The 23012-nt window shown below is 45.4% G+C and overlaps 1 protein-coding gene across 1 annotated transcript in view; it reads left to right on the top strand.

Moving 5' to 3' along the window:
- Nucleotides 1–23012, top strand: part of ALK (ALK receptor tyrosine kinase) — a 752988-nt gene that overhangs the window by 649795 nt on the left and 80181 nt on the right. The window contains exon 12 of the mRNA XM_064363964.1: nucleotides 22788–22950. Coding sequence (XP_064220034.1) covers nucleotides 22788–22950 — 163 coding nt within the window. The remainder of the gene's footprint in view (nucleotides 1–22787; nucleotides 22951–23012) is intronic.

Here is a 23012-nt window from a genome sequence, read left to right as displayed (position 1 = left end):
CTGCAGCCAGCATTTAGGAAACAGCCTGCTCGACTCCTGAGTTTATTGCCATATAACTCCCACTGTCCCTAAAAGGCTAATCGATAAGGGCCTGCCCGATGGCCACTCAGACTGATGAAATTACCGGTGGCTCAAACGTGGCGATGACTCCCCCACCACCTCTAAATAAAATTAAAGGCTGGAGAAGACAGCAACTGGAACACAAGCCTCCCGCTGAGAAACTTGACCCGTCATCCTCAACTCCAGTCTCAGGGCAATGCCGAGGCAGTGCCTATGGGTCCAGGCAGACTCATGAAGGCTGAGGCCAAGGCCACACCCACTCAGTAATAGTCACCCAGCAGATGCATGCCCAGCACGGTGCATGGTTACAACAGGGACAGGGCTGAGCCAGTACTCGCCGTTCTGGAGCTTCTGGGCCATGGGAGGAGAGTGGGCTATGAGGCGGCAGAGCATGGATTTCTACCTGGGAGGTCCCCTGAAGAGGAACAGAGGGATAGGCTGGAAGGAGAAGGAAAAGAAGGGAAAGATCGTTGAGCATGGTCCCATGGGCTAGGTTATTCCACACCACAACTTGCCCTCACACTGGCCCAGGGATAGTTGCTGTTTTTACCATTGCAGAGATGAGGAAACTAGAAGAATGTTAAGGGCCCGTGGCTGGAAGGCAGTGGAGCCAGGAAGTCAACCTGGAATCCACATTCTTTCACCCAACTAAGCTACTTCTAGGTATCGAAGTCTCCAGAGATAAACACTAAAAATGGAAAAGAGCAGGAAGAGTTCCAGCCAAGACACCCTGCACACACAGTAAACAAATCACCCCCAACCTTCTCACAAACAATCGAGGAGACAACATAACGCGATTTTTCTTTCCAAAGTTCAAAGCTGTCAGTTTCTGCTGGGCTGGAACAAGGTGGCTGGTGGCATTTCAGCTCTCCTCCAGGCAGGCGTTGGAGAACTCCTAGAAACGCAAAGGCCCTCTGGCGGCCTTTGAAAAGTTACTGACAACACTTCCCTAAACAGTCCTCACTCCCCACAGCAGCCCTCCCCTCTGATGAGGGACTGTGCCTGACTCCCTAGATCTGGGCGGTTCTTCACCTCCAGGCCCATGGGGCAGAGCTGAGCTGCTGAAGCTTCCAGGCCGGGAAAATCCTATCCAGGTGCTTCATGCGGTGTTCTCGGAAGACTCTGAGTCACTTTAGCTAATCAGATGAAGGGGCTGAACGAGAAAATGGTGCAAGTCTTAAGTCCAGGGAAATTACATTTGTCAGCTTTGCACATACAATTACACTAACCAAATGATTGGAGTAATGTGATCACAGGGCTGCAGAGCCAGGTTCCTCTCTCTGTCTCTCTATCTCTCTGTCTCCCTCACCTTGCTCCCTCCTTCTCTCTCTCTCTCTCTCTTTCTCTCTCTGTCTCTCTCCCCTCCCCATGACTGTCTCTCTCTGGCAGTACTGAATGTTAGCAGTGAGGATGAACAGGCAGTCTCTACCACACTCTTTCCCTTAAAAGCCCAAATGAGGATAAGCAGCCCCCCCGGGCCCAAGGACCCTGCCTCAACCTCCCTTCCCCTCCATCCTTCTCCTTGAAGCTCAGATGCTGTCTGTATAGGGCAAGTCTAAGAGAATCAACTCAGCTAACGGGAGAACCAGCCCAACTCCACAGCCCTAACTATGGAGCCCTGGCGTGAAAACCATAGCCTTGCCTCTAGCTATTTGGTGACAGGTTGGTCTGCCATTTTCTGAGTACACATCTCTTGCCAAAGGGGGATAAAGCAATTAAAAATATACAGAATCATGGGAAGAGCGCTGGAACACCCCCGCCGGGTCCGCAGGGCTCCCATCAGGGCAATTCAGCAGATGAGGAGGACTAATGTGAACACAGACAAGGGCAGAGAAACCAAATTTTTTAAAAGTCAAAGTTAGAAGTAGACAGTGTCCAAGTTCCTTCCCATTCCCAGCTCCAAGATTCCAAGGGTTGAAGGGTGATATCATCAGGGAGCTATGGCTTTATTTGGCCCATATCTCCAATTAACCCATGGCACTGCTAACGTGCCCAGAAGTGAGGAAGGGCGACAGACTGTCCATTTCCACACACGCTCCTGATTCAAGAACAGATGCCAATTCCAATGAGAAAGTTTTATGTGTTTCCTATAAATTGATTGGGTCTATTTCTGCTAAATGCATTATCCATTCACCACAGAACAACTATTAGAGTTAATAGAATTTGTAGCTAGAGCCATTATGTTCCAAGTACGCCCTTCTGGGGATGACGGCATGGTCAGAAGGCAGGCTCCGCAGGCCAGCATCCTCCCTCAGAGCCTGTCTTTCCGCTCGATGGGGGGCTTTGTTCCCCTCAGGCCCTGCTGCACTCAGGCCCTGCAGGTCCCGACAAGCCTACTGTAGCGGCACACCCCACTTCAGAGTCACTCCATTCCTAAATCAATCATGTATTCTAATCCAGTTCCGAAAATCCTGGCCTCTTCCTCGCTGGCCTTGCAGATAATCCCATGCTGGGGACAGCGAGGAAGCCAAGTCCCTCTCTTTAGCCACAGCTCCTCATTGCATCCCAGCCTTGAAGGTAGGAGGTCCAAGAAGTGAGAAGTCCAGAAACAAGTCAGAGCAGGAAGCCAGGGACCACCCACTCTGGAGGGAGCTCAGATAGACTTATGTTAATGATATCATTAACAGCTTCCCCCAGAAATGCCCAGTTACGGCCACAATCCAGGACTCACAAGTGCAGCAGTGAGCTGGCCAGCCAGGGAATTAGACTCAGTCCCGGTTTCTCCAAGTGTGGCCTCAAATCATCTGCATCTGGGTCCCCTGAAGGGAACAGGGGTGCCTGCAAGTGCTGCTTGTTAAAAATGCAGATTCTTGGGCCCCTGCCAACCTGTGGAATCTGAATGTCTGGGAGCAGGAGGTCAAATTCGCATTTTTAACCATCCCTCAATGAAAGTTTGATTAGCAAAAAAAATTTAGGAACTCAGAACTGCAGCCCGACCTACAGACGAGGAGTCTGGCCCAAAGCAAAGGCCTTGCATCACGTTGTTCCCTCTTCACACATCAATCGTAACTACAATTCACCAAGCACTGCTGTGTGCCAGGACTGTGCTGAGCTCTTGGTGCTATCATGGTATCTCCCTTTAACAGATGAGGTCCAGAGAGGTGAACTAACTTGCCCTAAGTTAGACAACTTGTGTAAAAAGCAAAAGATCGTGTTTCTCAAAAATCATGCAGAAACTGAAATTTTTTAGGCCAGGTAACATTTGGAAGGTCAAAGTCACGATAAAGAAATCTTTTAGGAATCCCATTATTGAATAGGTCTTCCAGAGGGATCTCTCTTTTCTGAACAACCTGGCTTCTTATGTTAGTTTTCGCTTAAACAGAGCACATCTGCATCTTCACTAACATTCAAGACGGTGCCCCAGGCAGGCAGTATTCCGACGCACATGTAAGAAAGCTGATAATTGCAGCTAATTGGCCTTCACTGGTGCACTTGGAAGGCACTTCTATTAGCACCCATTTAACTAGGGGGGACAGTTCATTAAGGGGTGGCAGACGTAGGACCATAGTTACAACCCCTGGAGCCCCTTCAGACACTGGCCATTTCCCTGCTCAGCTGCCCTGATGATTAACCTCATGCTCTGTGATCGCGCTTATGTTACTAATTTTAGATTATCACCTATTTATAGCAAGCTGACTAGCGATGACGCAGGAAGCACCAGCCTGAACAAGGCTCTTGGGACCCCAGTCATCGCAGCACGTTCAGCACTCTCCCAATTAGAATGTCGCTATTCATTTGGGTGCGTCCCCCTTCCCCTGAGAAAGCAGGGCTGTGCTCCAGGAAGAGAGGTGCCAAAGAACTAATTTGTGATTCATGATCCCATTACCAACGCTAACGAGCTTCTTCCAGTGGAAGAGGCTTTGCACACTGGAGAGCCAGTCAGCATCCCCAAGAGGTGGACAATAGTAAACACCGGGGCCAGCTTAATGGCGAGAAAGTACTTCCCCAGGGGCCAGGTGATGGTAACCGGGTGGAACTGGAGGCTGGGCTGAAGGCCGAGCACCCACCAGCAATAGAGCTTCTCAGGCTGTGTTCCACCATTTGTCAGCCACCTCTCTCCATCTGTCCACGGGGTGACAGTCACTAAGTACATTCAGTATCTCTTTCGTTTGATTCTCACGAACTCCCTGAGGGAGCTGTCACTATGAGGAAGCAATATAGCATCGTTTTTAAGAGCGCAGACTACCCGTGTCCAAATCCCAGCTGTGCCACTCACTCTAACTAAGCAAGTCCCTTCTGCTGTCTGTGCCTTTGCTTCCTTGCATCAAAAAATGGTGCTTAGATTATCAGTGCTTACATCGCTTACATTTAATGCAAGGATCACATACATTAATGTGTATCCAGGGCTTAGAGAGGTGCCTGACACATAAGGAGCTAGTTACCTGGGCCATCATTTTTTTTTTTAGATGGAGTCTCGCTCTGTAGCCCAGGCTGGAGTGCAGTGGCATAATCTCGGTACACTGCAATCTCTGCTTCCCAGGTTCAAGTGACTCTTCTGCCTCAGCCTCCTAAGTAGCTGGAATTGCAGGCATGTACCACCATGCCGGCTAATTTTTCTTTTTTTTTATTTTTTGTATTTTTAGTAGAGACGGGGTTACACCATGTTGGTCAGGCTGGTCTCAAACTCCTGACCTTGTGATCCGCCCACCTCAGCCTCCCAAAGTGCTGAGATTACAGGCTTAAGCCACCACACCCGGCCTGCCATCATTTTCTTCATCACTTTAGAATTGAAGAAATAGAGGATCAGAAAGATTATGTGACTTGACCTACTAATCAAATGCAGATCCAGGGTTCAAAGTCAAACCAGCTCACTCCAAAGTCTTTCCCACGCTAAGCCCACACCTGTTAGGAACAATTCTAAATACTACCCAATTGCTGACTAGCATAGGGGAGAAGCTCTTGCTGCATCCAAATCGGCTGTTCTCTTTCCACTCAGAAGATTCAACTCAGCATCCGATGCAGACAACATCATTGCTTTCCCTGAATCCCAAGCCTAAGGAATAGCAACTCACATAGTTCCATTTAACAAGCATGTACTGGGTACCTACTCAGTGCCAAACCCTATGCAGGGGCCTGGGGGTCTGAGGCTATGAACGAGTCAAAGTGTTCTCTTGAGAAATGATCACCCAGAGCTTCGTCTGCATAAGCCCAGCATGAGGCCACTGTTCTCCCAGCACAAGAGAGACTTATGATTCTGATCACATGTAGAACCAGGACAGGTGCCCCCACTTCACCCTGCCCTGGATGGTGCATTGCAAATTATTCTGAACTGACCATCATTTCCAAAATGTGTGCTGTGAGATAGAAAAGCATCAACACTATTACTTCAGAACTTCCCAAACGTGGGGCCCCCTGAAGAAATAGCACAGACCCACCCAGCTCTGACAGACCCAAAGATGCCTCTTGAACCTCCAGGCTAGTGCTAGATGGGGACTGGGATTCCGGCAAAGCTGCTGACAGAATACTTCAGCATAAAGTCGATACTGTTGCCCTTCTAAGCAGCAGACAGGAACCACTGCCTTTCTCTCTCCTGGCCGGCCTGAGAAAACATGTTGTATTTTCTCATTTGTTTCAGTGAAAGGTTACATAAATGGGAGACAATAAATGATCCAGGAACTCTGGGCTCAGCATGCCTTGATTAAGATCATTTAGCTTGAAGACTAGCAGAAAACACAAATGCCCCTCCATCAGGGCAAGTGCATTAAGTACTTGCTTGGAAAGACCACTTTTTATCATTCTCTCTTGGACTTGCTGCTTCTGCCTGTAAAACAACTCTGCATCTTCTCAGAGCCTATTCAGCTCTCTGCTCGTTACAGCAAAGCTTCAGTGGTTTTGGCAAAGAAAAAAAAAATTTTAATTCATTCGGCCTGGAGGTGGACAGTGAATCTAGGAGTAAAAAGGTTAAAATGCTAACTCTTGATCACAAAAGATGGTCTTCCCAGCTTGCCCCTCTCCTACCGAGAGGAAAAGAAAGAAGAGATGGAATTACCTTAGCTATCAAGGGGTCTGGGAGGAGAGAGAAGACACAGGGCAGAATTCAGCCCAGCCAGTGCCCTCCCTGCTGGATGCTTACACAAAAGATGAGGAGGTTGGCCAGGCTCGGTGGCTCATGCCTGTAATCCCAGCAATTTGAGAGGCCGAGGCAGGTGGATCACCTGAACTCGGGAGTTCGAGATCAGCCTGAGCAACATGGAGAAACCCCGTGTCTACTAAAAATACAAAAATTAGCTGGGTGTGGTGGCACATGCCTATAATCCCAGCTACTCGGGAGGCTGAGGCAGGAGAATCGCTTGAACCCAGAAGGTGGAGGTTGCGGTGAGCCAAGATCATGCCATTGCACTCCAGCCTGGGCAACAAGAACGAAACTCCATCTCAAAAAAAAAAAAAAAAAAAAGATGAGGAGGCCAAAGAATATCCCAGCTGTACAGCAGGAGCTTTGCAGTGCCTAGATAGTTATCTATTGCGTTGTAACAAATGACCATAAACACAGTGGCTATAACAACACACATTTATTCTACAAGTTTCTGCAGGGCAGGAAATAGGACACAGCTCAACTGGGTCCTCCACTTCGTAGTCTCTCGTGAGGTTGCAGTTAGGGTGTCAGCCAGGGCTAGGGTCTCATCTAAAAGTTCTATTGAGGAGAGGTTCACTGCCAAGCTCCAATGGCAGTTGGCAGTTCTTGGAGGGCTATTAGACTGAGGGCCTCAGTTCCTAACTGGCTGGAGGCCACCCTCGGTTTCTCCCCAGTATGGCAGCTTACTTTTTCAAAGGTAGTGCAGGGGTGAGGCAGTAAGATAGGGGGACAGAGGGAGAGAGAAAGAGAGAATCTTCTAGTAATACAGAAATTACAATTTTATAACATTAGCAAGAAAACGACATATCATCTGTGCCATATTCTATTGGTTAGAAGCAACTCACAGATCTCACCAATACTCAAAGGGAGAGGATTACACGAGGGTGTGACTATCAAGAATTGGACACCACTGAGGCCATCTTAGAGCCTACCTGTAGTGGCTTCTGTATGCTGGAGATCAACCATTCACCAGGAAGCTCTGGGAGCCCAGTGGGGATTCTGATGGGCAGAATTCCTAAGATCAATCTCAAGCCTATGTATTCAATATTCCACAGATGCTTAAATAGTCACAAAGTGCCTACTGAGTGCCAGGCAATAGCAAGACAGTAAGTGGATTGGCAGGGAATCCTAGAGACCAAGGTTCTGGCCATGAAACTTCAGGAGAGTCAAAGATTCTGGGCCCCCTTTCCTCATCCATAAAGTAGGGATGTTAATTACCTGCCACAGTTCTTTCTCAGAGCTGGCTATTGTACTGAGCAAATGAGATCATTTCTATCAGGCTTTGAAAGGTACAAAACAATATGCTAATAGAAAATGCTGTTGTGATATTGTAATTAACATTATTGTTAAATATATATGTAAGCAAAAAGATTGGGCCAATTCACTCACCCCTCATGTGTTGCCTTCTATAAATATTCAATTCATTTACACTCCACCTTCTTCTATGAGTTGTATACACTTTTGTATATACACAAAATTCTATGAGCTTCACACTCTTGTGTATATACATAAGTATGTATCTGGGGGTGAGGTTAGTATTTTGCATTTTGTGTCCTCTCAATCAATCAATTCTCCCAACCCAATTGATCATCAGTTTTCAGGTAAAGCCCTCAAACTCCCCTTAGGGGACATAAATGATTTGTGTGGGGTATAGAGAATTGCCCCACAAATCCTCTTGTCAGTATAATTTAAAAGAGGATCCTAAGTCTGCTAAAGCTTATCAAAATCTTGAAAATAATGGATGCATCAAAACCTTGTTCATGAAAATTCTTTCAAATAAATTTAAGTGACTGAATTGGAAAGGCTTGGGGCTTTTTATTTGTTTGTTTGTTTTTTGTTTTTTAAGATGGAATTTAGCTCTTGTCACCCAGGATGGAGTGCAATGGCACAATCTTGGCTCACTGCAACCTCCACCTCCTGGTGTTCAAGCAATTCTCCTGCGTTGAAGCAATTCTCCTGCCTCAGCCTCCGGAATAGCTGGGATTACAGGCACCCACCACCACACCCAGCTAAATTTGCATTTTTAGTAGAGACGGGATTTCACCATGTTGGCCAGGCTGGTCTCGAACTTCTGACCTCAGGTGATCCACCTGCCTAGGCCTCCTAAAGTGCTGGGATTACAGGCATGAACCACCATGCCCAGCCCTGATTTGTTTTTACGGTGAATATTGACAGTGTCTTCATAATAAGATAAGAGCAAATTGTAGTCATCTAACTTTTATTATTTTGTAGTAAGTGATTGGCAGATCTAATAATGATCATATTCCAGGAAAAATGTTAAAAAGTAAGGAAAATAAGGCTTAGTGTGGGGTTGGCCAGCAACCTGAGAATCAGAAAAACTCCCTGGGCCTCAAAATAGCTCTTTGGAAAAGACTATTTCTTTCCCCTCACCTGGCTTTACGATTGTGATCCTACTAACTAGACCATTCAATCTGTCAGCCAGTCTGTTTCATCAGCCATGGAATTGGGGAAGTGGCCACACTGCTAATGAGTAGGACTCAAGTGTTTTCTTAAAAACACAAAGCTCGGCCAGGCATGGTGGCTCATGCCTGTAATCCCAGCACTTTGGGAGGCCAAGGTGGGCAGATCACTTGAGGTCAGGAGTTCGAGACCAGCCTGGCCAACGTGGCAAAACCCCATCTCTACAGAAAATACAAAAGTTAGCTGGGCATCGATTGTGGTGTGCACCTGTAATCTCAGCTACTTGAGAGGCTGAGGCACGAGAATCACTTGAACCCAGGAAGCAGAGGTTGCAGTGAGCTGAGATCTCACCACTGTACTCCAGCCTGGGTGACAGGGCAAGACTGTCTCAAAAAAGAAAAAAACAAACAAACAAACAAACAAACAAACAGAGCACCCTGCATTTCAGTTATCTGCGTGCATGCGTGTATGAGTGTGGGCTGGTGTGTGTCCATGTGTGTGTTCGAGTGAGTATGTGAGAGTGTGTGTGCCAGCTCCTCAGAAGCCTACCCGCTTCCAATCATGGGTAAGAGACAAAACAAAAGGCCTTTCAGCAAAAGCCACTTACACTAACAAAACCACTCTGGTTCATCCACCTTAAGCATTCTAACACTAGAACAGGTGCTCCAAAGGGCCAAAAGTGTCCCAGTGCCCCTCACTGTACCCCCCGCCCCCCGCACGCATGACTAACTCCTTCTGACCACTCGGGTGGGTTTGGAGATGGCACTTGAGCTTCTCTCTTCTATTTCATTTTGCTTTGGTTTTATTTTTCATTCAACAAAGTTTTATTAACCACTCTGTCTGTGACTAGCACTGTTTTAGGTTCTGGACACAAAGCAGTGAACAAAACAGACAAGCCTTTCTCTTCTAGAGTATACGTGCTAGTGCAGAAAGCAGAAAGCAATCGAGTATACAGATGGCATCATTTCAAAGGGATGTGCTGTGAAAATAATAAAGCAGGTCCGGGGGGCAGGGGTGACGGTGGCCAAGCACACATGTGTGTGAATGCGGGCCCTAACAATGAAGTATTGAGGAAAAAAAACTTCAGGATCCTTCAAGGACATGGGAGCAGAATCAGGAAAAGGCTACTGGCTAATAATATTAAGATCCTACTTCTTACTCTAGGCTGGTATGGCCTGGTGAAATCTCCAAGGCCTTCCACAATATCCCCAAAAGCTCTGAAGGCCTTGACAGTGAAGTGCACTGAGACACAGCAGAGGGTGGGTGGGGTAAGGGGAGCAGGCCTTGGCTGAGCAGACTGGGCCAGACTGGGAGCGGCCTGGGTCCCTGGCTCTTCACCAAAGAAGTCAGGCAGAAGGGCCTGTATAGTGTCTGAAGAAGCACAGGCAAGCTGGTCTCAATCCAGGCTGGCATTGCCGTTTGAGAGACAGCAACAGGATTCTCTGGTCAGGGGTGTTTCATTGCAAGTAGCTGAGAGATCTTGATTCTAGGAGGCTCCATTGAGGCTGAAGTAGGATCCAGCCCGTGGCTGGGAGCCCAAGGCTAGTCCAGTCCGACAACAAAAATTGTCGTTTAGATGACTGCTGATGTTAATTCAGTGGCCCTAGAAGGGACTACTGTCATCATCCAGTGCCTGATAATGTCAAGACTTAAATCTCTGAGATCCTCTTGGCCTTTTCCTCATGCTTGTTGCCTCGTGGTTGCAAAATGGCTGCTGCATCTCCAGCCACCATGACTGCATTACAGACAAAAGTAAGAGGGAAGCATTTCTTCCCTTCTTTTCTCTAGCCCTCTAGTCTTACACACTTTGCCTTCTCTTCCCGGTCCAGTATTTGGTCCTAATGCTTCCCCACTGCTTTCTTTTCTACCCTTGAAATTTGGATCTCACATCCTCTCATGTGTGGCTCTGTCTTCCAATTCATTTTAGAGGGTCTGGGACCTAGACCCAGAAGTCAGGGCATCTTTCTCGCTCGAGATCCCCCAGCCATTTGGGCTGCCTGCACCTCCATCTGCTCATCTGTCAGAGGAGGTACAATCCCAACGGCCTTGTAGAGATTTCATCATGAGTTAGAACCAAGCGATGAGCAGGTATTACTTAGTATAAAGGAGTGAGGGGCTGTGGTTTCCAGCATGTTTGCCTGTCTCTTAAGAGCCAGTGGACCTTACAACAGGAGGCAGCGAGTCCTAATCACACAACCCCTGCAGTGATGCACTAGATTAAATCTCTCCCATTTGCAGACAAGAATGGACAAGGCAGAAGTCCATGACCTTTTGGGCTTGAGTGTGGCAGAGCTGGCATTTAAACCACCAGCCACTTCTCACTGAAGCCTCAAAACCAAATCCATTATGCGTAACCTGCAGATGGGTGAGTCCACAGCACCCATCTCATATCAAACACTTTATTGGCCTGACTCTGGTCTGAAGCCAAGTTAGAAATAACCAAATTAGCCCTGAGGCCTCCCTTAACTTGATTTTTTACAGCTCTGCTTTCAGGATAGTGTTTTTCCTGTGACCTTTCTCTTCAACCATGTGTTGCTGACTTTCCCTTGGGGAGCAGGGGGTGGCAGAGAACACAATTCAGCAGCCATCACAGAAGCCATTAAAATCTCCCGCAGATCGCTGGGTGTCAGAGCTGTTTAGGGTAATTCAGCCCTGAAAGCAGCTTTTATCCAGACAGCCCTGGCTTGCTGCCCTGTTGATGGGGTCAAGCTCACTTGGAAGTCCCTCTCCAAGAAGCGGTGCCTGCCTCTTAGTAGGGAGGGCGTTGGGCCTCTGGTCTTCAGCGTTATCAGGCAGTCCGCCTGCCTAGAGGAACTGTGTCTGGAGCAAAGGAAACAACAATATAAAAGTAAAAATGAGATCATGTGTGTGAGCATTTCTAGGAAAAGACAGGGCTGGCGTGATCATTGTTTTTGTTACCTCCCTGACTTCTCATCATCCAAAAAGAACCAGAGAGAAAGTTTTGCGTGAATGAATGGGGTGGGTATCTGTACACAGACACACTTGGCCAGGCACTCAGGTGCACATGCAAGCAAGCGTGTGCATGTATGTGTGCAAGCACACACGTGTGTGTACATATGCCTGCACATGCTCACAAATCAACTCGGTCTGAGACACAAGCTAGAAGAACAGTACGGAAAATTCATCAACTGAAAATACTTTGTGTCGTAGAAAGAGGGAAGGTGATGTGCCCGTCTTAACTTAGCCCCAGGTTTGCTTTGCAATCACTGGCCAATTGCTTTTCTACATGATTGTATGACTTATAAGATGAAAGTCACAGCTCTTCTCCATTCCCTATCTACTGACCTATCATGGTTGTAAGGAGCTAAGCTTACTGGAGGATGGAGATGCTGTAGAAATGTACCATAAACTGTACATGGAAATTGAAGGCCTAAACATCCTCAATCCCGTTCATTCAAAATTATGATAACATCCTTTTATCTAAAGTTAGACTTCTAGTACCTTCCACCATCCACCAAATAAAAATACCAAAATATGAATACACTCCAAAACTGTGACATAAAGGTTTCCTGCAGTTAACTGCCCTCAGTCTGATACACAAAGATGGATAGGGCCACTGTCATGCCCTCACCTGATCTTGGAGGTAAGATAAGATTAGGTGGGCATGCTGCAGTACCAAAAGACACCTGCCAGCAGAGAAAGAGAGTCACTATAACATATTTATGCCTGGGGCCATTTAATGAAGAGTCAAATAGCCCTAAACAACTCAGTAAGTCTGGGTAGCACTATCAAGAAAAAGTTAAATTATACTTAGCGGGCTGTGTCAAAAACAGCCAGAACATATGTAATGGCAGGTTCTAAGCCAGGGTCATTGGAGATGTCCCTGAGGTGAAAGCTGAAAAACAAACCTGCAGCCCAGGAATAGAAACGCAGGTGAGGGCTCTGACCAGATAGATGGTTTACAGGGGCTCACCATAGCCAATGAGCTCAAATGATTTCTACATTCAAAAAATGTTTCAAGGATTCTGGGAAGAGGGCAGTGATGGTAGGAACAGCATAGTTTTCTTTAAAAAAAACTCTTTCCAAATCCCCACATAAACATAGAACAACCGTTTATCAAAGCTCAAAACCCATGAACAACATTGACAGCAAAATTTGAGGATAAGGTTATTCCCCTAAAACTTGAACATGCAAGTGAGATTGGTCAAAGCACCAACATCACAAGACCTGCATAGTATCAGCATCAGTACAAGACAGAAGACAGGGGAGAAGCAGGCCTGAGAACAGGAGAACCCCTAAAGAGCCAACAGATATTTGCTAGAAATTACAGAGAGCCAGTCGGAGAGCAGCTTCTGAAAGTCGGAGGGGCTTTGCCCAGTGCAGGGGACCATGGGTACAGTTGGATCTGAAGGGGCTGGAGCAGCCTAGCCAGCAAACCTCATTCCAGGACAGGTCCCACACAAGAAGGAAGTTCTGGGGGTAAAATAAACATTGAGTCAGAAAGGGATAATAGAGAATAAATAAATAAGACAATATCCAGATAAAAGTGGAAGAAAGAACAGTCAGAAAGCTCAGAAAGCAAACTGCTTTGTTTTTTTTTTTTTTTTCTCTTGAGGCAGAGTCTCACTCTGTCACCCAAGCTGGAGTGTAGTGGCATGATCAGAGCTCACTGTAACCTCCACCTCCTGGGTTCAGGTGATTCACTTGCCTCAGCCTCCCAAGTAGCTGGGATTACAGGTAACTGCACCTAGCTAATTTTTGTATTTTTAGTAGAGACGGGATTTTACCATATTTGCCAGTCTGGTCTCAAACTCCTGACCTCAGGTGATCTACTTGCCTCAGTCTCCCAAAGTGCAGAGATTACAGGCATGAGCCAATATACCTTGCGAAACTTCCATATTTTTGAACATCATATTTTAAAAAAGGAATAGAGGGAGTTCTGTGAAATAAAAAGCTCCTGAACCCTAAAAATTCAGGAAAACTAATCTCACATAAAAATACATAACAGAAGAGCATCAAGATCAAATATCATTCAAAATTAAAATAAGAAAACAATAACGAAACACAGATGGCAGAATAACACACCTACAGAAAGCAAACGCATGCCAGAAAGACATGCTTACTGGATATGTCAGAATCTAACCTTCTGTTTTAAAATGAACTAAAAGGCACCAAAACAATGATACAAGACATGAAAAGTACATAAATCAGTATAAGAAAAACTCAAGATGTGTGGTGCTAGAACTCAGAAAAGAATTTGCAGTAATAAACTGTTCAAAAATGAAGACTAACCTATTAATAGAAGGAACACAAAAACCAATAAACACAACAGTTTATGCCTTACAAGAAATAGAAGGTAAAAAGAGGAAATTTTTAAAAATGAAAAAGATGACAGACATCAAAGACAGGCAATGAAGATCCAACATACAAATAATAGAAAGACCTGAAGAAGAAAAATGAATAACTAGAACAAAACAAAATGCTTAAAAGTATAACTCCAGGAAAATATCCTATTGAAGCTACTTATTAAAAGAGCACACCATATACCTAAGAATATTGACCCAGAATGTATATTCTAGTAAATGTATATTCTAGTAAAATTGCTGGACTTTAAATAAAAAGAAAAAAAAATACTTTAGGCACCTAAGCAAAATAGCAAGTGACTTATTAGAGAAGGAAATTTAAAATTATCAAGAGTTTTTGACAGCAACACTTTATATAACAAGAAAATAGAGTAACATGTTTAAGATACTCCAGGGAAAAATATACTATCAACACCTAAAGAATTCAAGGAATATTTCTCCTGTGACCCCTTTCTAAGGAATTTACTTTAAAACAAGCTTCAGACAACAAAAATGACTAGAGAAATAGCAGCGTAAGGACTGATGTGAGCAATAACTAGAAATACTTACAGAACCATGACTAAGTAAGGGATAGAGGAAAGAGCGGCATATGTAATGGCCATCCACCCAGGGTAGCTATATATATTACAATTACAAAAAAAATCACAGGAGAAGCAAAAGCACATATACAAAAAAAGTTTAATGTTCTCAATTTTTAGATTAATAATGGTGGTAGTAAAGCATTGTGACTCTAATACTGTGTGTAAGGAAAGGGAAAGTAAATGAATAATTACAATATATTCTCATTTGACTATCACATGTGTTATTGAGAGACATGGTTCTCAGTGTGAAAAAAGAAATGCAGATATGATATAGACGAATTAAATAAAAAGCCCTGTAGTCCTGAATTTGAGTTGGAAATATTAATATGAACCCATGATATACCTTGTCATACACATATGTATGTGTATTTCACATAGATGTATATTTATACTGATATACATATCTGCATGCACATATATATTTCCTAGCTCTGTTCACTAAAGAAAATAGAGACAATCACCAACCCAGTAGCAAAGATTCCATAGCACCCAGAATATGTACTTACTTAAAATACTTTTTCCCACTAAAAGAAACCAAGGCTTTTGAGAAAATGGTTATTCCAGGTCTGGAGAAGAAATATTTTGTCATATCATATAGCAAAGAACCTTTGAAAGTCTACTAGGGTCATGTCAAAGGGACCCAGGAGGCTTCCACTGACCAAAGGTGATCATTTGAGCTTTCAGAGGATAATAATTGTGATTAATTAAAACTTAAAAATATGTTTAAATTTATGGATTCATAATGATGTACAAACAGTTAATTGAACAGTTTCAGAGGATGATAGAGAACCAGTTCACTATCTTGAAATCTATGCATAAGGAGAAAGAATTGAGCATTTATTCCGCATTTTCTACATGAACCATATTACTCAGTAACCCAAATAGTAGATGAGGGAGAACATCTTTTTATAAATATATTCCAACTAATATATGAAAAAAGAGGTAAATAAGTAGAATAGCATTATTTTGCAACTCACAATAAATAAATGGAGCTAAGCATTGAGCTTTGTTTGATATGTGCTAACATAAAAAAAGAGAGCAGTAACCAGACACGAAGTATCTCCTGATGAAAGAACATGACCTGTGGTCTTGCAGAATGATCTAGTCGGCAATTTGCAGGACAGAGGAACATGTTGAACTGCACCATGGAGATGCAATCAGCAAAATTCAGACTCTGGGAAATGCTGCAGGTCAAACAGCCCAGTTTCTTCAGAAAGAGAGACTATGGAGGCCAGGAATGGTGGTTCATGCCTGTAATGCCAGCACTTTGGGAGGCCACAGATCACTTGAGCCCATGAGTTCAAGACCAGCCTGGGCAATATAGTGAGACCTCATCTCTACAAAAAATTTAAAATTTAGCTGAGCATGGTGGTATGTGCCTGTGGTCCCGACTACTCTGGAGTCTGAGGTGGTAGGATCGCTTAAGCCCAGGAGGTGAAGGTTGCAGTGAGCCGAGATTGTGCCACTGTACTCCAGACTCAGTGGCAGAGCAAGACTCTGTCTCAAAAAAGAAACGGGTGAACTATCATATTTACCTGGATTTTGGTCATGATTTTTATTTACTGGGATCCAGGGTTTCCATCAAAACGGTTCTGTATGCTACAACATCCACAACATTTAGATCAGCAATGGATGTGGATAAAACTCAGTACTATGGATCTGAATAAAAATTGTACAAAGGATCTACATGAGGCATTCTGTGGTACAATACACACAAGCCTCCAAAATGAAGCAGAGCCTTACTGTTGTGATTAATAGTGATGGTCGAGAACTTACTTTCCTTTGTATCACGCTTTATTTCTTTGCATTGCATTGGGCAGATGAGATGGCTTAGCAACAGTAATAAAACCGGGACAATCACTGTCTAGCCTATTTTTTTTTTAGCGATGAACTGTTTATTACTAATTGATTTGTTTCTTGTTGGAGAGTGCTGCAAGGTACTTAAAATGAAACCCAGTGCTTAATAGATTTTTCTGTACTCGACTGTCTATAACCAATCAGTATTTTGATATTTGTGGGGTCTTTATACAGTTTAGATGTGAATGAGTATTAAACTATGTTTCCAGTGTGCGGTATGTGTAAGAACGAGATAATGCAGTTCTTTTTTTTCTTTCATAAACGAATATTAATAAAATAGGTTGGTATGTTTCAGAGAAGAGGGAAGAGGCAGGTGACCGCCCTCCTCTGCTGCCCATCCCAGATCGTCCCTGGGGCCCATTCGATCCTCCTACAGCTCCATAGAGCTTCAGGGACCAAGGCAGACCCTCAGCAGGGGAGATATGGGGACCCTTAGATTGTCTGCTCAGCATCAAGCCAGCCTCACTGCTAGTCTCACTGTGACCTTGATCTTGTCGCCCAAAACTGGGATTTTGCCCTGTTGCTTATGGCATAGTCCCTCTCTCTAAAGTCTTTCCTTCCTGACCTTGTAAACACTCCAGTTACTAGGTTTCCCTTATGACACTGCCTTGCTCCCATGTCCTCTCTGGGACCAGAGCCTCATCCTGAGCACCTGCTCTCTTTGGCTGATACCTTTGACCCTGCACAATGCATGCTCCACTAGGGTAAGCAACTGCTGGGGCCACTGCAGGACTCTCTGGGACGGAGGGTCTACTCACCCCCTCACCTCAGTACACTGACCATACTCTTCCCTGTTCCCCCATAGTAGCCTGACTACTCTCTGGGCCTGAGCAACCTTGATATGGTCTGTCCTGGCTAGAACTGAGCCCTAGGCTCAGGGATTTAAAAACAAAAACAAAAAACAAACACTCAAAGCTTTCCCTAGGGATTTCCTGGGGAGCCTAGCCCCTTTTCAAGCCTTGAACTTGGACTCAGAAAATCTACATTTCATTCCTGGCTTAACCAGTTATCTACTCCATATGCTGCAGACAAGCCACTCAGCTCCTCTGAACTTGAATTTCCTGATTTTTAGGGGGAATACTGTAACTCCCCTTGCAGCACTACAACGTTGCAGCAAGCATAAAGGCATTCCATGCGTGTGTGAAAGCGCAGTGACTGGCCTATATTAGGTGCACAGTAAACACCTTCGCCCCTTTCGTGAGTGGAGATTACCTCTCAGGTGCCTAAGGTTCAGCCTCCACCCCAACTCCTTACCCAGGAAGAAGGACAAAACAAGTCAGGAAGCACACAGCTTCTACATTGACTCCTCCTGTCCCCTGGAACCACTGTTGCTAATTTTCTTGCCTCTCAGGTTTTAGACCGGATCACTTTGACCCACAAAATTATGCCCAATGCCTTCCACTTCAGCAACATTGTTGAAAATCAACCCAGCATCTGCCTGTCTTCTCATGGTTCTGACTCAACCTGTCTTGGCATAGAACTGATCTCAGGTCTACCCTGCCTAAAGTCCTGCCAGATTCTTCCTGCTTGAAGCAAGAACCTACCCCTTTGGGCAAGGATGTGGGAATAATTAGAGTCGGTCCCCAGCAAGCCACAGTCCAGTGCTCAGCTACGAGAGGCCAATAGTGTGTAGAGCAGCTTCCGAGGCACTATAAATAAAGCAGAACAGCAAAAGCCCCTTTATGCAAAGTCACGGTACTCACAGCTCTGGTGGGTCCATCCCGAAAAGCAGATTCTAGCATGAAGTAAAGTTCTGAAAAGGACAAGGTGGATCAAGGACTTGTGTAGGGACAATCTGACAAGGCTTGGAAGTCTTCAAGGCAGAAATCTGGGACGGGCTTAATCACCTCCAAAGGACTCTTGGACCGAGAAGGAGGAAGCCTCAATTTTGGTTCCTTCTCCAATACTGATAGGCTCAGAAAAGTCACTTCTGCTTCCTAGAATGCTGTTTCTCCACCTAGACAATAAGGCATATCAAGACTAATATACAAGTCTTGTTGAGTATTAGATTCTCTTAAGAATGTTTTTTACATATTTCAAGTATTGCCTTCTCATTCTCACCCAGGATCCACTGAATTTGAATCTCCAGGTCCCTAGCATCTGTATGTGAAAGGTCCTCAGGTGGTCTGGAAAACATTGACTTCAGAGATCTCCAAGGTCCCAGTGTGCTGTGACATTCTCTGATGACTATAAGATTACAGACAGTGTGAACAAAGGGAACCAGCAGAATGAAGCTAGAGCAAGGCAGGGCCACACACGAGAAGCGGGACAGCCCTTGCACACTGAGCAATAAACTCGGTGCTGGTGGGAATCATAAATTGATTCCAAGCAACTCTGGGCAGATTTATGAGGGTCAAAGCCATCCGAGGCAGGGAGGACCACCATACCTTGAAGGCTGCTGGGAACAACAGAATTCTGGGAAGATAAATCATAGGTCTGACATAGGATGGCAAATCCTCTCTTCCCACGGAATCCACTTTAGAAAACATTCCCTGTCAAGATCCTTCCACCTGAAATCACTGAAAATTAAAACAAAATTTTGCGTATGGAAACCACTGGAGACTAATATATGTCCACTGAATTGGGAAAATGCTGGTCCCTTTCCTGAGAAATGACCCTGGAGACCCTCCTTTATGAAATGGAGGACATAAATTTTGAGATTGGATATCTTCTTCCCACAGTGAAAAATTGAGAGCAAAGTTACACACATTTTAAACTGTAGTCATTGTGCATCCTAATGCTGAATGTTGTGCTAAGTACTTGGCCTAGGTATCACCTAATTCTCACAGGAAGTCTAGGTGGTATGTCTAACAGTCTCCATTTGTTCAGATTTTAAAAACTGAAGCTCAGAGAGGTTATACAGTCTACTTTATGTCTCACAGCTGGCCAGCAGCAAAATCCAGAATGAGAAAACTTAGTCTATCTGAATCCAAAGCCTAAACCCTCTACATCCCTTGCCAGATGTCTCCTTACCTTGCCAGAAGTAGAAGCCCAGCATCTCTGGGAACGTTTCAGAATCCTCAGAATAATGCTAACCTAGGCTGAAGTGGTTCCCACTGAAGGTGAGATGCTCAGGTAGTGTGCCAAGGCCACATCTTTAGCTCTCTTCTCTAGCACACGATTGAGGAAGAAAAAAAAAGTATATATATATATATATATATTCATCTATGTATTAGTGCACTCTCAGGCTGCTAATAAAGACATCCTGAGACTGGGTAATTTACACAGGAAAGAGGTTTAACTGACTCACAGTTCTGCATGGCTGGAGAGACCTCAGGAAACTTACAATTATGGCAGAAGGGAAAGCAAGCATGTCTTTCTTCAAATGATGGCAGGAAGGAGAAGAATGAGTGCCCAGCAAAGGGGGAAGCCCCTTATAAAACCATCAGATCTTGTGCAAACTAAGTCACTATCATGAGAATAGGATGGGGAAAACTGCCCCCATGATTCAATTATATCCACCTGGTCCCTCCCATGACACATGGGGATTATGGGAACTACAATTCAAGAGGCGATTTGGGTGAGGACACAGCTAAATCATATCTATCTATGTCTCTCTCTCTCTCTCTCTCTGTCTATATCTATCCATCCATCCATCTATCTGTCTATATAATATAGATACATGTATTCTGTCATTTTCAGGGTTGAATTAACTAAATGAACTGCCACGCTTCTGCCCTGTGATTAATAAGGCCACACCCACACCCAGGCTGCTGGCTGTAAGGAAAGCCTGGGTCTGCATAACAGGTTTCAAGGAACTATAGATAAGGAAAAGAGTGGATTTCCCAACTTCCTTTCTGAGGTTTTCTTTTTCTCCCTGCCCCCATCCTCCTCCCCAGCCCATTGACTAAATTCCCAGGTGCTGTTAGTATGGGATCCATATTCACAGACACTCCCCTGGCCACATGCCCTGCACCAGCCTTGGGTACAGACAGGAGTCAAGGATACACTCACATTTTTAGAGTTTGGGACTTTGCAGTGAACTTTCCTACCCCCTTGCTTCTGTTAATATGCCAACCCAGCCTCTTTTATAGCAAAGGAACTAGATCAAGGTCCCCTAATCAATAAATGATGAAGCTGCCCCCAAACCCTGGTGTTCATTTCAAAGCCTGTGTTCTTCCCACATCACCCCTCACACGGTGATGTAGCACAGCCCACATATGTATTTTGGGCACAGGAGTGGGTAAAAAGACAACTGGCCAGACTAGCTCTGCTAAAAATGCCTTCCATAGAGAGTGTGAATTAACAGGTTTGCCCTCTTTATAATAAAAATAGAGCCCGGGCATGGTGGTTCATGCCCATAATCCCAGTACTTTGGGAGGTTGAGGCAGGAGGATTGCTTGAGCCCACAACTTCAAGGCTGCAGTGAGCTATGATTGTGTCACTGTACTCCAGCCCGGGTGACAGAGTGAGACCCCATCTCAACAAAAAGTTTTAAAAACTAGCTGGGCTTGGTGGAATGGGTCTGTAGTCCCAGCTACGCAGAAGGCTGAGGCAGGAAGATTGCTTCAGCCCAGGAATTCGAGGCTGCAGTGAGCCATGATTATACCACTACCCTCAGCTTGAGCAAGAGTGAGACCCTGTGTCTTAAAAAAAAAATCAGAAAACTAACAACCAGCCATTCACACCCAAAGTTATCTTTGGGTAACTCCATTATCTTCTAGCCCTTGAAATGACCTTCAGAAACCTAACAGAAATCAACATCTTCATTTGCAAAAAGAAAAATGAAGCCCAGAAAAGCACTGAGGACTCCATGCTGAGTAGCATATGCATTAGAAGCTCACCCAGAACTTCCATCTTCCCGCCTCCGGGCCAGTGCAACATGACAAAAACCCACCAGAATTGGCCCAGTTTCCAGATTAGCAAACCTGCCCACCGCAGTCTCAATCGAAGGCTTATAATTGGCAACCCAAGTTAACCTTTCACGTTGTCATTCAATTAGTGCAAAGTCTTTAAAAATGTTTTCACTTTAATGTTTTAGTGAGCAAAATTATGCACAGCCAAATTCATGTTGCCATCATTTTCCTTAGATAGACTTAATCTCTCTTTTAAGAGAATTTCTGTAATCTTATCATGAGATTTTTGTATTTTAAGTAAAAGTAATTTATCAACAACACCTTTTTAAAGGTTTTTATAGGCTGAAAAAATGTTAGAATTCTGGCCAACATGAGATCTGACAACTCCCCAAGGTTCGGTCTGGCTCAAAATAGAAAGTTTGAAAGGAAATGGCCGGCGGGTGTTGAGGGGGTGGGGAGGAGTTTGTGCTGAGTGTTCCTGTGTGGCCCCCAGAAGGCCACCTAAGGACATTGGGTGGGACACAGAACACCAGGAAGTGGGTGAGGAGGGCTGGGAAAAGGAGGAGCATGCACCAAAGACACATTCGACCTGTGTTTCCATTTTTTTTATATTCTGTTGCATAGAGAGCCTGAAAGTTGCTTTCGTTGCATTTCCAAATGCAAGATGGTTTTAATAAGGAGGCTGAGCCCTGCCTTGCTGCAGGTCTGTTAGGGAGCACTGACAGGCAGGCCAAGCCATGGCCAGGGCGTGTAGAGCTTCCTGCTCCCACCACCAGCCTGGGTCCCTGGGTCAATGTGGCATCACAGAGCTTTCGATTCTCTTTTTCAATTGTCTCCAAGCAAAGAGGCTCCTACGTGCAATGCTAAGCCTTCTGGAGCAGGTGAGTTGCAGTCAAGAATTGCACAGATTGAGCACCTGTTGTTTGCCCCACTAGACTCGATGAGAGACTGGGAGAAGACCCAACCACTGCCCACACCTGTCCCACCTGCAGAGGCCTTCTCCCCTTCCTGGAACTCCCCTAGCGCAGTGCTGGCTGGGACCTCCTGTGGCTTGCTTTTCTTGCTGTCCTGTAGTTTTGTTGGTTGCATCCCTTTGGGTCTCTCGTAGAAGCTGTAAGCCTCTTTTTTTTTTTTTTGAGATGAAATCTTGCTCTGTCGCCAGGCTGGAGTGCAATGGTGCGATCTCGGCTTACTGCAACCTCCACCTCCTGGGTTCAAGTGATTCTCCTGCCTCAGCCTCCCAAGTAGCTGGGACTACAGGCACGTACCACCACACCCAGCTAATTTTTGTATTTTTAGTAGAGACAGGGTTTCACCATGTTGGCCAGGATGGTCTTGATCTCTTGATCTCATGATCCTCCTGCCTCGGCCTCCCAAAGTGCTGGGATTACAGGCGTGAGCCACGGAGCCTGGCCAAAGCTGTAAGCTTCTTAAGGCCAGGGTGCATCTTAAGTCTGCTCCATCTTTGTCTCTGCCTCAGGGTCTGGCACATAGGAGGCTTTCTATAGAAGTTTCCAGTGTGATGGCTGATCGGTGTTTCTTGCCCTGACCTTGGTGCCATCTTAGATTGTGGGTTTGGGGCCATGGAGCAGACGTCTCAGAGGCCACCCAGGGAGGCCCATGGAGGAGGGGGGGCCTGGCCACGTGAGTGACTGCCTCTCCTCTTGTGCCGCAGTTCATTGGCTGTTCACCACGTGTGGGGCCAGCGGGCCCCACGGCCCCACCCAAGCGCAATGCAACAACGCCTACCAGAACTCCAACCTGAGCGTGGAGGTGGGAAGCGAGGGCCCCCTGAAGGGCATCCAGATCTGGAAGGTGCCAGCCACCGACACTTACAGGTGCGTATGTAGGGGAGGGGTGTACCCACCCTCCTGAAGAGGCCTGGAGTCTTGCCTTTGGG

Source organism: Aotus nancymaae, unplaced genomic scaffold (assembly GCF_030222135.1).
Source record: "Aotus nancymaae isolate 86718 unplaced genomic scaffold, 86718_ANA_hifiasm-v0.15.2.pri h1tg000057l, whole genome shotgun sequence".
NCBI lineage: Eukaryota > Metazoa > Chordata > Mammalia > Primates > Aotidae > Aotus > Aotus nancymaae.
This window is presented reverse-complemented; position numbering and strand designations above follow the sequence as displayed.